The sequence below is a fragment of the Scyliorhinus torazame genome, chromosome 4 (assembly GCF_047496885.1).
Source record: "Scyliorhinus torazame isolate Kashiwa2021f chromosome 4, sScyTor2.1, whole genome shotgun sequence".
Classification (NCBI taxonomy): Eukaryota; Metazoa; Chordata; class Chondrichthyes; order Carcharhiniformes; family Scyliorhinidae; genus Scyliorhinus; species Scyliorhinus torazame.
The window spans coordinates 124,888,053-124,904,687 of record NC_092710.1 but is presented as its reverse complement, the minus strand read 5'-3'; the positions used below and the strand labels follow the sequence as shown (position 1 = coordinate 124,904,687).

The 16,635-nt window shown below is 46.7% G+C and overlaps 1 protein-coding gene across 1 annotated transcript in view; it reads right to left on the bottom strand.

Annotated features, from left to right (window-relative positions):
• LOC140410471 (chorion-specific transcription factor GCMa-like) overlaps positions 1–1,778 on the bottom strand; it is an 87,758-nt gene extending 85,980 nt beyond the window's left edge. Inside the window, exons 1-2 of the mRNA XM_072498597.1 lie at positions 1,578–1,778; positions 736–950 (exon numbers count right to left, since the gene is read on the bottom strand). Coding sequence (XP_072354698.1) covers positions 736–834 — 99 coding nt within the window. The 5' untranslated portion in view covers positions 835–950; positions 1,578–1,778. The remainder of the gene's footprint in view (positions 1–735; positions 951–1,577) is intronic.
• Between the last annotated feature and the right edge of the window lie 14,857 nt (positions 1,779–16,635).

Genomic DNA, 16,635 nt, shown 5'->3' with positions numbered 1-16,635 from the left:
TTTGATAAAAACAAAGTAAATATTTATGCTTTGGACAGAAGGCTCTCAGTCAGTGTTAGAATCATAGAATCTCTAATCGTGCAGAAGGACGCCAATCAGCCCATCGAGTCTGCACCAAGCCTCTGCCCCCCCGCCCCCCCCCCCCCTCCCCGAATCTCTATAGTGCAGAAGGAGGCCATTCAGTCCATCGAGTCTGCACCAGGCCTCTGCCCCCCCCCCCTCCTACATAACCTAACCTGTACATCCCTGGACACTAAGGGGCAATTTTACCATGGCGAATCCATCGAACCTACATATATTTGAACTGCGGGAGGAAACCAGAGCAACCCCAGTGCAAGCTCCACACAGACAGCCAGCGAAGCCAGAGTTGAACCCGGGTCCTTGGCGTTGTGAGGCAGCAGTGCCAACCATTATGCTACCATGCCACCAATCAACACGCATCCCACTCCACTTGCCCTTGCTTTAAGTGTGTATCACTTGAGTCCGGGGGGGGGGGGGGGGGGGGGGGAGAGGGGTCGGTGCGGTTGGAAAGGCACCCTGAGCCTTGGGGCAACGGTCAACAAAATGCCTTGTGGGCCGCGCTCACAACACACATGGGCCGCAGGGTTGCCCACCCCTGCACTAGGAGGTAGAACACAAGCTGGGGGGTCACAGGTAACACCTGAATAAACAGGCGGCCAGATGTTGCTCACAGAGTGGATATCTTTTCTGGGATCCCTATGAAAGTGCACTCACCTGGGGCAGTTTGGGGTCGTTGATGTCCCAGGATAGTGGCGATTCGAGTGAAGAGATGTAGCTGGAGTTTGGGAAACAATGTTCTCCGTTTTTCAACATCCTCTTGCAGCGGGGTTCTCTCTCCTCTCTCTCTCTCTCGCTTGAGCAAGCACCAGGTTAAAAAGCCTCTCTCAAAAATCCAGAACCGGTTTAGCTGAGAGGTTTTGAATTCCCCTCTGAAAAAAGATAAAAGATAAATATCAATTCCACATTGCTGACAAAACGTGTTGGATAGAATAGTTTATGTTATAGCTGGTAACAGGTCACAACTCGAGTAAATGATTTATATGCGCAAAGGAAAACAAAAACTAAACCATTCTTATTAAAAATAACTCAGTCACTGGAGGAGCCGGTGTATCTAGATCAAGGATGGTGTAAAACTAAAGATTGTAGAGTATTGACTCCAACACATCTTAATGTCATTGCCAATTAGACTAAAGTTAATGGAAACAGCAGTTTTGCAGAAATGACTGCCAATTTGAGAGGGTCAGGTAGGGCAGTATCTGACTGGACGCCAATATATTTTAAAATCTAATTTCACTGGAAAATGTTCCAATAGACGGGGAAACAATAAAACATGGCGAGCAAAAGGCGAGTGAGAAATTAAACTTTGTCATGCAAATAGGTCCAAGCTTAAGCCAGCCAGCAAACATAATTTAGGAAAACTTTCTGAGAGTTGAAGGCAACATTTCTCTGAGAAATGGATCCCGACAGGTACACCTGAGATGACAGAACAGAATCAATCTAACAACATTAGAGCCCGTGGACTTGAGGCTCAAGCGGTCGGCAAAGGTGCTGCTTACCTGACGTGGAGCTCGGGCTGTGTGGTGCTGAAGAGCGCCAAGTGTCCTGTGCGCCAGGGCGTGTGTCTGAAGGATCCGGGGCGAAGCTCCACCGCTCTAATCAATCACACAATCCAGGAAAGGAACAGCAATCTTCATCAGAGCAACAGCTCTCTGGTACATGCCACGCAAATGAGTTCTGCTCTCTGTCCAATGAGCAGCCGACAGGAAGGGCCCGAGACAAAGTTTGGCTCCAGTTTTTCTTTTAACCTCCCATCATTTCAGCAGCAATGAAGCAACTTCCTCAAACTGAAGTGATACACAGCAAAGTCGTGCCGCACCCTCGGCTCCAGGTAAAGGCAGAAAGTAAGACTGATGGGTGAAATTCACCCCCACTCGTGAACACTCCCCGAAATCTCTTCTGCCTGATGTGAGTTAGGCCTACCTTGGAAGGTCCACCTAGCCCGGTTGTGTCCAGCAGCCAACTGGAAGTTAACCTGCTTAAAATAGAACAACTTACCCATGCAAAGCACTCCCATGCTCCCTGTTGCTTGGTCCAGATAGGGCTACCAACGCAAGTGTTGAAGTATTCTGTCGTGCTGTAAATGATCTGAGTGTCTTGGACTCTGTTGTTTGCATATTATCCAACGCGGGCAGCACGATAGCATAGTGGTTAGCACAGATGCTTCACAGCGCCAAGGTCTCAGGTTTGATTCCCAGCTTGGGTCACTGTCTGTGCGGAGTCTGCAAGTTCTCCCCTTGTCTGCATGGGTTTCCTCCCGGTGCTCCGTTTCCTCCCACAGTCCAAAGATGTGCAGGTTAGGTGGATTGGCCATGATAAATTGCCCTTAGTGTCCAAAAATGTTAGGTGGGGTTACTGGGTTATGGGGAAAGGGTGGAGGTGTGGGCTTAAGTAGAGAGATCTTTCCACGGGTCGGTGCAGACGCGATGGGCCGAATGGCCTCCGTCTGCATTGTAAATTCTATGATTCTATTGGTTAGAGTTTTCACGCATAGGATGAAGTATCCTATCCTCAAAGTTTTACAAATTTAAAAAAAATGTTGGGGCTTCTTGTCCAGTTTCCTAACAAAATGTTGGGGACTGGTCCTGTATCCTCACAGCTGTCTGAGTCTCTGACTGCTTTGAAAGCACCTTCTGTTCACAACTAAAAGAATCCAATGACTCCCAAACACATATGAGGTGTTCATCATTTTCTGAAACACATTACTAAATTACTTTGCTTATAGTCTTTGGGGAGAAACAACACCCAGTAACCACTTTTGATCTAATTTTTTTTCTAAACTTGTGTGTGAATACATTTTAAACCCAACATTTTAAAGTAACTATTTTTCAAAAAAGTTCTTCAGCAAGAATGCTCAAAAAATACTGACATGTAACAACCATTTTACTTGTTGCAGAATTGATTTGGCAATTCATCTGGACTTCAGCGTAAACAATCCGAGTTCCCAACAATGGTTTTGCTCTTTCAGACTGAGGGATGCATCAACTTTAACATGCTGGAATACCATTGGTTTGGAATCATTGAATCATGCAGTACAGAAGAGTCCCTTCGACCCTGCACCGACAAGAAAACTACCGTTGGATCGCGCCCTAATCGACATTAATCCCACTTCCCAGCACTTGGCTCGTAGCTCTGAATGCTACGGCATTTCAAGTGCTCCTCCAAGTACTTTTTAAAGATTGTCAGGTTTCTTGCCTCATCTACTCTCCCAGGCAGTGCATTCCAGATTCCCAGCACTCTCTGGGTGAAATTTTCTTTCCTCAAATCTCCTTTAAACCTCCTGATTTTCACTTTAAATTATGCCCCCTCGTTATTTAACCTTCAGCTAAGGGGAACAGCTACTTTCTATCCACCATGTCCATGTCCCTCATAATCTTATACACCTCAATCTCATCCCCTCTTAGCCATCTCTGCTCTAAAGAAACCAACCCAAGCTTTTCCAGCCTCTCTACATAGCTGAAATACTCCATCCCAGGGAACATCATGGTGAATCTCCTCTGCACCCTCTCCAGTGCAATCACATCTTTCCTCTTGTACGGTGACCAGAACTGAACACAGTATTCCAGCTATGGTCTGACCAAAATCCTGTACAGCTCCAGCATAACCTCCCTGCTCTTACAATCAATGGTGTGGAGATGCCGGCGTTGGACTGGGGTGAGCACAGTACAAAGTCTTACAACACCAGGTTAAAGTCCAACAGGTTTGTTTCGATGTCACTAGCTTTCGGAGCGCTGCTCCTTCCTCAGGTGAATGAAGAGGTATGTTCCAGAAACACATATATAGACAAATTCAAAGATGCCAAACAATGCTTGGAATGCGACCATTAGCAGGTGATTAAATCTTTACAGATCCAGAGATGGGGGTAACCCCAGGTTATTGAATTGTATCAAGCCAGGACAGTTGGTAGGATTTCGCAGGCCAGATGGTGGGGGATGAATGTAATGCGACATGAATCCCAGGTCCCGGTTGAGGCCGCACTCATGTGTGCGGAACTTGGCTATAAGTTTCTGCTTGGCGATTCTGCGTTGTCGCGCGTCCTGAAGGCCACCTTGGAGAACACTTACCCGGAGATCAGAGGCTGAATGCCCTTGACTGCTGAAGTGTTCCCCGACTGGAAGGGAACATTCCTGCCTGGTGATTGTTGCGCGATGTCCGTTCATTCGTTGTCGCAGCGTCTGCATGGTCTCGCCAATGTACCACGCTTTGGGACATCCTTTCCTGCAGCGTATGAGGTAGACAACGTTGGCCGAGTCGCACGAGTATGTACCGCGTACCTGGTGGGTGGTGTTCTCACGTGTAATAGTGGTATCCATGTCGATGATCTGGCACGTCTTGCAGAGATTGCCATGGTAGGGTTGTGTGGTGTCGTGGTCACTGTTCTGAAGACTGGGTAGTTTGCTGCAAACAATGGTTTGTTTGAGGTTGCGCGGTTGTTTGATGGCAAGTATTGGGGGTGTGGGGATGACCTTGGCAAGATGTTCATTGTCATCAATGACGATGTCATTGATGTCCAGTACTTCCCCAGAACGTCCAGTACGTCCAGTACTTCCCCGGAGCGGAGAAACTACGTCATCTTCTTCACAGCCTTCAACACATCATTGATGACGATGAACATCTTGCCAAGGTCATCCCCACACCCCCACTACTTGCCTTCAAACAACCGTACATCTCCTCCATGCCAAAATCAGTACGCCTATGTGGCGCACCCCGACGGCCGACAAGACACAGTATCGCTCCGGGATCTGGCCCCCACTGGATCCCCCCCTCACCCCCCCACCCCCCCACCCCCCCCCCCCCCCCACCAACCCCAACCATTTTTTCACCGGCGCACACCACCGCAGCCCCCTTCCCAGGAGGATCCGTCCTCCCACTGGCCCCATCCGGATGTGATGAAGCTGAAGACTACACGCTCCCAGAGCCACGGATGCCCGAGCCGACGCTAGCATCACCGCCGGGACTGCGACGATCGCAGAGGACCACCAGGGCCCCCGACCGGCTGATAGTTTCATTGTATAATGAACTTGTAAATAATTGTCTGTAAATATGTGTATTGCATGTAAAGGCACCAAAGGGTACTGCTATAACCTCAACCACTGTAAAAGCAAGGCCACCACCCCCGCCGGACTCTTTCTAAACAAGGGGTGAATGTGGTAGTCTATATTAGGGGTATCGTGGTACCTAGGTGGGATGTACCTTATACTGTAGTATGAGTGGTGGAACCTGTCTGCTGGTTCTGCCCAGCAGGCGGAGCATAAGAGTCTGTGATTCAGCCACAACAGTCATTCTGTACCGGAGCTGCTGTGGTAACTAATTGTTCATTAAAGCCTTCAATTGGACTACAATCTCGCTTCAGTAGTGATTGATCGTGCATCAGATCCAACTTGCATAGTTACCCTGGATCCCATGTGCTTTACCTACTTTATCAGTCTCCCATGTGGGACCTTGTCAGAGGCTTTGTTGAAATACATATAAACTATATCAACTGCACTATCCTCATCATTGCAATGTTAAGATAAGCCTACTTGTGACAATAATAATAAAGATTCTTTAAGAAGAAGATTCTATAAAGATTTTATAAGAATGGCTTAGTGGGGAACTTCCAGTTGGTGGTGTTCCCATGTGTCTATCGTCCTTGTCCTTTTAGATGGTGGTGTTTGAGGGTTTAGAAAGTGCTGCCTAAGGAGTGTTGGTGAGTTCCTGCAGTGCAGTAGATGGTACACACTGATGCCACTGTGCATCGGTAGTGGAGGGAGTGAATGTTTGTGGATGGGTACCTATCAAGTGGGCTGCTTTGTTCTGGCTGGTGTTGAACTTCTAGAGTGTTGTTCATGGCCCAGTAGACTTGATCCTTGTCATAGAATCCCTACAGTGCAGAAGGAGGCCATTTGGCCCATCACGTCTGCACCGACTCTCTGAAAGAGCACCTTATCTAGGGTCAGACTCACCATCTATCCCTGTAACCCAGTAACCCCAGCTAGCCTTTTGGACACCAAGGGGCAATTTAGCATGGCCAAGCCACCTGACCTGCACATTTTGGAGCACCCCGAGGAAACCCAAGCAGTCACGGGAAGAAAGTGTAAACTCCACATGGACAGTCACCCAAGGCCAGAATTGAACCCAGGTCCCTGCGCGCTCTGAAGCTCCTGTGCACCTTCCCAGCGCTCTCCATTGCTCGTGTGATCTCCAGAACCTTTTAAAAATTGATATCTGTCTCCAGTATCAGCTTTCTCTGGATTGCCTCATTATTGACTCCACAAACGAAGCGATCTCTCAGAATATTGTTCAGGTGGCCCCAAAGTCGTATTGCTCTGCGATTTTCCTTAGTAATGTAGGTGCAATGGTCTCTCCTGGAACCCCCCCCGTCCCCCCCCCCCCGTCCCGTCCCGCCACCCACCACCCACCACCATCACCATCACCACTACCCACTGTGGAATTAAACTTAAACCACTGCAGGATGGCAGATGGCTTTGGATGATATTGTACCTTCACCAAATCCACTGTCTGCATGAATGAACTTGAATCGGGAATTCAGGGTTCTAAGGCTGTGGGTTAGACTGTAGGTCTGGGTCCCAACATGCACTTAAAGGATTGCATTCCTCTTCCCCTCCTCCTCTATTCCATTGGCATAAAATAATAATGTAAACATTCTATAATACTGTGTTCAATCCCCAATGGGGGCATCAAAGGGATCTAATCGACCGAATAGGGGCATTTTTCCTGCAGCACACTTCTGTTGCCATGGCTGTGCATCCACATTGATTATGTGGGCCATTGCAACCTGACTTCAACCTGAATGGGTTCTGTACTCACAGTCATGGGACCACAAGTCCTCTGATTTCTCTCTGTCACCAATGTAGTAACTTTGGCTCACCAGCGAGGTATGAAACAACTACAACAAACTATCTTGCAGAGTCTTGCAGCTTATTGGCTGCCAGTCGGCATCCAGAATCAATTTGAGGTAAAAACTGCGCTTGCTAGGGTAAACCCCCACCCTAGACCCCTGATTGTTTTTTCTGGGTCATGTGATCCGATTGGCCGATAGCCCCTTAAAGTGGCCAGACCCCACAATGCAGGAAGACGCCATGATGCTTTTGTTCTTTGCCAGTCCACCCTCCCTGAGCTCTGTGGACCTCGAAGCAGAATTGGTAGCTGGTTCCTTGGAAACTAGAGCTATCTACTGAAGGTGTGACTGATGACCCTATTTAATAATCATAATCTTTTATTCTCACTTACATGAAGGCTTACATGAAAACTGCAATGAAGTTACTGTGAAAAGCCCCTCGTCGCCACATTCTGGCGCCTGTTCAGGTCCACAGAGTGAGAATTCAGAATCCTCAGCTGGTACGGGAATTGAACCCGCGCTGCTGGCCTTGTTCTGCATCATAAACCAGCTGGTTAGCCCACTGGGCTAAACCAGCTTTCCAATTAGGAGCCCAGAAGTAATATCCAAGAGAGAGACAATCAAAGGCACATGCGTGGAAGAGCTGTCTTCTGGCAAGGAATCCTTGTGGCATTATCTTAACTATCAGCATTGCAAGGGTTAATGTAATGTCGAGAGTAATATAGAGGGAGCTACAGTTACAACTATTTAAGGCAGTGATGCTAGACTTCAGACGAAGAGTGAAGGTCAGAAGAGCAGATACAGTGAGTGTAGATCACCAGTAGTGAGATTAACTATAGATGAGTGTAGTTTAGATGTTATTAGTCAACTGTATATTCTTAAGGAGTACAAATCCAAGTTAGTAGTGTAAATAAATTCATAGCTTTGTTTAAATTAAAGCTATTTTGTGGTCTTTGTGAACACTACGCCAACCATCCTGAAATAAGCAACACAAAGAACACCACAATCCTGATGCTGAAGATGTGTTTTAGGTCCCTTGGGCTGATCTGGGAATGCCCTTCAGTATGCATCTGCCAAGGCACCGCAAGTGATAGTGAAGTGCTGCACATCTACACCTGATGGTGTGTTACAGTTGACTCAGGGGGTCCGGGTTACTGTGACAACTTGCATTTTTGTATACATGTTGTAGTCTGGAGCTATAAATAGTGTTGGTAGAGACTCTGGGCGAAATTCTCCTACCCGCCCCGCCACATTTCTGCGCCGACCGGCCGGCGGGAGTCTCCGTAACACCGGCCGGTCAATGGGGTTTCCCATTGTGGGGCACCCCCACGCCGTCGGGAAACCCCCGAGCGCCGGCAGAACGGAGACTCCCGCCGGCGGAGAATGACGCCCTCTAATGTCCTTTTCATTTGGCTACCGCAGGACTTCTCCAGCTCTTACCACCTGCCATTGGCATGCGCTGGAAGGATTTGCAGGTCGATCCTGAACCTGTTTAACCGTGTTATGAATGCACTTTCCTTGGCCATCAAGTCCTGGGGTGGGACTTGAACCTGGAACTTGTGGTTCAGAGGCAGGGGCGCTACCCATTGTGCCAGAAGACCTCCTCATCCACCTAAACAATCCTTCAACTATCCCCTTCGCAGTATACCTTTAAATGTTTCAGCTGAAATAGATACATACAGTCACAATCACAGTGGCTCGTGCTAATTGGTCAGGAAGTTGCATACAAAGAGCTGGGTAAAATGACCAGTGAGAAGTGTGCTGCAGAAACTTCCAGGTTCCCCACTCCCAGATCATCACCAAGTTAAAATTCCTTCCAATAATTTAGATCAATCATTTTTCACCAGAACTGAAACAGAATAATTCCTTTCATAAATCAATGCTGCAATCTTCCACATTCAAACTACGTAGTTGCGGCAAGGTTGATATAGTTGGAGATTGCTATCTCATTGATGTTTGCGTTGTGCCTGACGTGAATATGTGGTATGCTGGTAGCAAAAAAAAAGCTAAGGCCTGCCCTCCTCCTTCAAATCACCTTCTAAAATTAGGGCAAAGAGACAGTTTTCTCTGCTTCCTCAAATTGGTATGTATATAATCATAGAAACAGTGCATGTTTACAATAGAGAAGGAGGCTATTCAGTCCACCTTGTCCATGCTGGCTCTATGTCAGAGCTACCCAGCTTGTCCCATTCCTTTGCCTTTTATCCATAGCCCTGCAATTTGTTCCCCTTCAAGTCCTTACCTAATTCTTTTTTGAAATCTATGGTCAAATCTGTTTCCACCACAATCTCAGGCAGTACATTCCACATCCGAAACACCCACTGCAGAAAAAGCTTTCTCCTGATGGCAGCTCTGGTTCTTGAACCTTCCGCCAACAGGGGCAGTTTTTCTTCACCTACTCACTCAAACCGCTCATGACGTTGAATACCTCTATCATAGAAACATACATATTCAAACCTGCTCCACTATTCATTATGGATGATCCTTTACCATACCTCAGTATCATAGTCACGCACCATCCCCATACCCCTTGACATCTTTAGAGTCCGAAAATAGAACATAGAACATTACAGCACAGTACAGGCCCTTCGGCCCTCGATGTTGCGCCGACCTGTGAAACCACTCTAAAGCCCATCTACACTATTCCCTTATTGTCCGTATGTCTATCCAATGACCACTGTCCACCCTATCCAATCCTGTGATCATCTTGTATGCCTCAATTAAGTCACCTCTTAACCTTCTTCTCTCTAACGAAAACAGCCTCAAGTCCCTCAGCCTTCCCCCATAAGATCTTCCCTCCATACCAGGCAACATTCTGGTAAATCTCCTCTGCACCCTTTCCAATGCTTCCACATCCTTCCTATAATGCGGCGACCAGAATTGCACGCAATACTCCAAATGCGGCCGCACCAGAGTTTTGTACAGCTGCAACATGACCTCATTGGTCCGAAACTCAATCCCTCTACCAATAAAAGCTAACACACGGTACGCCTTCTTAACAACCCTCTCAACCTGGATGGCAACTTTCAGGGATCTATGTACATGGACACCGAGATCTCTCTGCTCATCCACACTACTAAGAATCTTACCATTAGCCCAGTACTCGGTCTTCCTGTTATTCCTTCCGAAATGAATCACCTCACACTTTTCATCATTAAACTCCATTTGCCACCTCTTAGCCCAGCGCTGCAGCTTATCTATATCCCTCTGTAACTTGTAACATCCTTCCGCACTGCCCACAACTCCACCGACTTTAGTGTCATCTACAAATTTACTCACCCATCCTTCTACGCATTCGTCCAGGTCATTTATAAAAATGACAAACAGCAGTGGCCCCAAAAACAGATCCTTGTGGTACACCACTAGTAACTGGACTCCAGTCTGAAAATTTCCCATCAACCACCACCCTTTGTCTTCTTCCAGCTAGCCAATTTCAGATCCAAACTGCTAAATCACCCTGCATCCCATGCCTCCGTATTTTCTGCAATAGCCTACCATGGGAGCCTTATCAAACACTTTACTGAAATCCATATACACCACATCAACTGCTTTACCCTCATCCACCTGTTTGGTCACCTTCTCAAAGAACTCAATAAGGTTTGTGAGGCACTTCACAAAACCGTGTTGACTATCTCTAATCAAATTATTCCTTTCCAGATGATTATACATCCTATCTCTTATAAACCTTTCCAAGACGTTGCCCACAACAGAAGTAAGGCTCACTGGTCTATAGTTACCACGGTTGTCTCTACTCCTCTTCTTGAACAAGGGGACAACATTTGCTATCCTCCAGTCTTCTGGCACTATTCCTGTAGACAAAGATGACTTAAAGATCAAAACCAAAGGCTCAGCAATCTCCTCCCTAGCTTCCCAGAGAATCCTAGGATAAATCCCATCCGGCCCAGGGGACTTATCTATTTTCACACTTTCCAGAATTGCTAACACCTCCTCCTTATGAACCTCAAGCCCTTCTAGTCTAGTAGCCTGAATCTCAGTATTCTCCTCGACAACATTGTCTTTTTCCTGAGTGAATACTGACAAAAAATATTCATTTTGCACCTCTCCTATCTCCTCGGACTCCACACACAATTTCCCACTACTGTCCTTGACTGGCCCTACTCTTACCCTAGTCATTCCTTTATTCCTGACATATCTATATAAAGCTTTAGGGTTATCCTTGATCCTACCTGCCCTAGACTTCTCATGCCCCCTCCTGGCTCTTCTTAGCTCTGTCTTTAGATCCTTCCTAGCTAACTTGTAACTCTCGAGCGCCCTAACTGAACCTTCATGTCTCATCTTTACATAAGCCACCTCCTTCCTCTTGACAAGTTTTTCGACTGCTTTAGGAAACCACAGTTCCCTCGCTCGACCACTTCCTCCCTGCCTGACAGGTACATACTTATCAAGGACATGCAGTAGCTGTTCCTTGAACAAGCTCCACCTTTCCATGGTGCCCATCCCCTGCAGTTTTCCTCTCCATCCGATGCATCCAAAGTCTTGCCTCATCGCATCATAATTGCCTTTCCCCCAGATATAACTCTTGCCCTGCGGTATATACCTATTCCTTTCCATCACTAAAGTAAACGTAATCGAATTGTGGTCACTATCACCAAAGTGCTCACCTACCTCCAAATCTAACACCTGTCCTGGTTCATTACCCAGTACCAAATCTAAACCAAAGTCCCCCATAACAACTACCCTGTTGCTTTCGCTCCTATCCAGAATCATCTTTGCAATCCTTTCCTCTACATCTCTGGAACTTTTCAGAGGACTATAGAACACCCCTAACAGGGTGACCTCTCCTTTCCTGTTTCTAACCTCAGCCCATACTACCTCAGTAGATGAGTCCTGATCAAACGTCCTTTCTGCCACTGTAATACAATTTTTGACTAACAATGCCACCCCTCCCATCTTTTTTACCACCTTTCCTGAGCTTACTGAAATATCTAAACCCCGGCACCTGCAACAAATATTCCTGTCCCTGCTCTATCCATGCCTCTGAAATGGCCACAACATCGAAGTCCCAGGTACCAACCCATGCCACAAGTTCACCCACCTTATTCCGGATGCTCCTGGTATTGAAGAAGACACACTTTAAACCACCTTCCTGCATGCCGGTACACTCCTGCAACTTTGAAACCTTACTCATGACCTCACTACTCTCAACCTCCTGTATACTGGAGCTACAATTCAGGTTCCCAATCCCCTGCTGAACTAGTTTAAACCCTCCCGAAGAGCATTAGCAAATCCCCCCCCCCCCCCCCCCCCCCCCCCCCCAGGATATTGGTACCCCTCTGGTCCAGGTGTAGACCATCCTGTTTGTAGAGGTGCCACCTACCCCAGAATGAGCCCCAATTATCCAGGAATCTGAAACCCTCCCTCATGCACCATCCCTGTAGCCACGTGTTCAACTGCTCTCTCTCCCTATTCCTCATCTCGCTAGCACGTGGCATGGGTAACAACTATCCTGCTCATGTTTCACAATTTTGTGTCCGAAGCAAATTTTGATATTGTGTTCTGCACGTTCAAGTCTACATCATTAATATGATCAAGAAAAGCAGTGGCAATGCAGACACCTGGGGAACCTCCTTCAGTCTGAAAACTATTCACCCCTGCTCCCTATTGCCTGTCACTCAGGCAAGTCAAATCCATGCTGCCAATGTCCCTTTTCACCCATTGCTTCAACCTTACTGACAATTAAACCTGTTTAGCACTTTATCAAATGCCTTTTGGAAGTCTATGGGTGGATTTTCCGGCAGTTCTCGCCAGTGGGAACATCCGGTCCTGACACGGTAATTCCCCGCCCCAGGGGTTGGATTTAATGGGAAATCTCACTGGCAGCGGTGGCACCAGAAAATGCCGTCGCTCGCCAATGACGGACCTCCTCCTGCCGCCGAGAAACATGCTGTGAGGGGGAGAGAGTGGGGGCACGGAAAACCTCCCCCCAATATATCCACACCAACGGCATTGCCCTCATCAATCCTCTCTTTTACTTCATTTAAAAAAACCAAAAACCAAAATCCATGATGGATTTCCTTAATTAATCTGCATTTATACACGTAACTGTTAATTTTGTGCAGGATTACCATTTCCCACCATGGATGATAAGCCTGTTGTTGCCAGGTTTATCCTTACACCCTTCTTTGAAGAATTCAATTTTCCAATTTGCCAGTCCACTCCCACTACCCCTGTACGTAAAGAGGACTGGACGATTGTGGCCATTGCCCCCGTAATTTGCACACTATTCTACTGAAATTGGTCCTCCCAAAATTAATTATCTCTACTCTAGATTGCACTTAGTCCTTTTCTATACCTAACCTATGATATTATGATTACCAGCCCTAAAATATTCCCTGACTGCTAATTTTTTTTTTCTCTTTCTTTTTAAATAAATTTAGAGTACCCAATTCATTTTGTTTTTCCAATTAGGGGGCAATTTAGCATGGCCAATTCATCTACCCTGCACATCTTTGGGTTGTGGGGTTTGACTCACCTCCTTCCCTACAATCCAGATCCAACAATGCCTCCCTCCTTGAGCTAGAAGGTTCTCCTGAATCACTTGAGAAACTCTTTCCCTCTCTCTGTCCTTTCCAGTAATACTATCCAAATCTATCTTAGTCATATTTGTATGCCAGAGAAAGGGCCAGAATTCTCCAGCCATTGGGATTCTGTTTTCCCGCTGGCAGCGCATCTCCGACCATGGGCTTTCCGGCAGCGTGGGGTGCAAGAGAGAATCCCGCCACCAGCGAACAGCATGCTGCCGAGAAACAAGGGGCTGAGAGATGGGAGAACCCTGCCCAAGATTTCCTTCCTCAGTTGCTCCCTTCTCTATCTCTGCAATTTATTCAACAAAGTGTTCTGTCATTCTAGCTATTCTAGGTAAAATATGAGGCCATAATTGACTGTAACCAATTACTAAAACAAAGCAAAAAGAGGGAAAGAAAGATTGACTTGAGAGAGACAGAAATAAGAGACAGAAAGAAAAAGTAAATTTATTAATTTGTTTGAAATCTCCAATGATAATTAAAATCTGGGATTCCACTTTGGTTAAAGTTCATTTTCAGAGCCTGAGATGGTGAGCCGGTGCGGAGCCGGCAGCAACAGGTGATACCCGTGCGAGCCCAAAATTGGCCTCTGGGCTGGGCGCCGGGCTGGTTTTGAGTCAGTTGACTCACTCCACCCAGCGTGATCTGATTCTCGTCCTCACTGGGCGAGATCCAGATCTGAATGAAATGAGATGAAAATCGCTTATTGTCACAAGTAGGCTTCAAATGAAGTTACTGTGAAAAGCCCCTAGTCACCACATTCCGGCGCCTGTTCGGGGAGGCTGCTATGGGAATTGAACCGTGCTGCTGATCTGCCTTGGTCTGCCTTCAAAGCCAGCGATTTAGCCCTGTGCTAAACCAGCCCCTATATTTAATATTTAAATGAGCCATATTTACCTGGACGCCAGATTCACCCAGCATCCAGGAATCAACGGCCAACCCCAATGGGGGCAGGTGGTGGGGTAGTGATGCTGTCACTGGACTAGCAAACCAGAGACCCAGAGTAATGCTTGGGTTCAAATCTCAACTGCAGGTGGCCAAATTTGAATTCAATAAAAATCTGGAGGTAAAAAAGTCTAATGATAACCATGAAATTCTTGTAGATTGTTGTAAAAATCCATCTGGTTCACACGGTAGCACAGTGGTTAGCACGGCTGCTTCACAGCGCCAGGGTCCCAGGTTCGATTCCTGACTTGGGTCACTACCTGTGGGGAGTCTGCATGTTCTCCCTGTGTCTGCGTCAGTTTCCTCCGGGTGTTCCGGTTTCCTCCCACAAGTCCCGAAAGACGTGCTGTTAGGTGAATTGGGTATTCTGAATGCACCCTCTCTGTACGCGGAATGTGGCAACTCGGGGCTTTTTACAGTAACTGCATTGCAGTGTTAATGTAAGCCTACTTGTGACAATAAAGATTATTATTATTGTTACTGCCTTTTAGGGAAGAAAATTTGCCACCTTACCTGGTTTGGCCTACATGTGACTCCAGACCCACAGCTGTGTGGTTGACTCTTAACTGCCCCTTCAAGGGCATTTAGCGATGGGCAATAAATGTGGGCACAGCCTGCGATGCCCACATCCCATGAACAAATTAAAAAAAAGAAATACATTTAAAGGAATATTTATGTGGGCAAATGTGAAATTGTCCATTTTGGCAAGAAGAATAAAAAAGAAGCATATTACCTAAAAGTTGAGGTTTTCAGAGCTCTGAGATTCAGAGGGATTGCAGTGTCCTAGTGCATGAATCACAAAAGGCTAGCATTGTACAGAAAATAATGAGGAAAATCAATAGAATATTATTGTTTATTGCGGGGAAAACTGAATACAAAAGCAGGGAGGTTATGTTTCAGTTGTACTGGGCACAGATGAGACCACATCTGGAGTACTATGTACAGTATGGGTCTCCTTATTTAAGGAAGGATGTAAATGTGGCAGAAGAATCTATATCCCTCCACAGAGGGATATGTACAGGTTAAGGGAATAGATATAAACTTCTAAAAGTGCATTTTATTCCAAACTTTTTCCAGCAGTTACAAAACATAAATAATCTGGGGATCATTCTCCCTAACTCACAGTTTTAAAGTTTGTACAAATTTTTCCCCATTTTCTTCCAGTGCCAACCCCCCCCACCCCTCTACGATGAACAGCTCCTCAAACATGGCCACGATCAATCCCCACCATGTCTCAAAGACCTCCGCTGAACCCCTCAGTTCACACTTGATTTTCTCCAATCGGAGGAAATCATTAGGTTTCCTAGCCAGGCCCCCCCCCCCCCCCCCGGCGGAGTTGCCGACCACCATTCTAATAAAATTCTCCCCCGGGCAATTAGAGAGGCGAAGGCCACGACATTGGCCTTCCTCCCCTCCTTCAGCTCCGGCTTCTCTGGTATTCCAAAGATTGCCACCATTGTGTCCGGCCCGACCTCCTCTCCCCCACAATCTTTGTTCGCATCCCGAACACTCCTACCCAGTATCTTTCCAGCTTCTCACAGCCCCTAAACATATGCGCGTGGTTCGCTATTCCCCGCCCACACTCCTCATACTCGCCTGCCACCCCCTGGAAGAACCCACTCATCCTCGCCTGAGACATGTGCACCCTGTGTACCACCTTAAACTGTATCAGGCTCATCCTCGCACACGAGGAAATCGAGTTCACCCTGCGTAATGCCTCACTCCACACTCCCAATCTATCTTCCCTCCCAACCCTTCCTCCCACTTCTCTTTGATCCTCACTACCTGCACACCCCACTCATACGACCTTCCTCGTATTAAGTTGATCTTTTCTCTACATTCCAATTATGACTGTAACATTACATTCTGTAGTCTGTCCTTCCTTCCCTAAGTACGGTATGCGTTGTCTGTATAGCATGCAAGAAATAACACTATTCACTGTATACTATTATATGTGACAATAATAAATCAAATCAAATAAATCAAATCAAATCAAAGAGAAGGTACACTAGGTTGATCCAAGGCAAGGAGGGATTTTCTTATGAAGCGCAATTGAGGTGGTTGGACCTGTACTCATTGGAGTTCAGTAGAATGAGGGGTGACCTTATTGAGACACAAAAGATTTTCAGGGGGCTTGACAGGGTAGATGAAGTTGTTTCGCCTTGTGGGAGAGTCTATGACCAGAGGGCATAATCTCAGGGTAACACGTCGTCCAATTAGGACAGT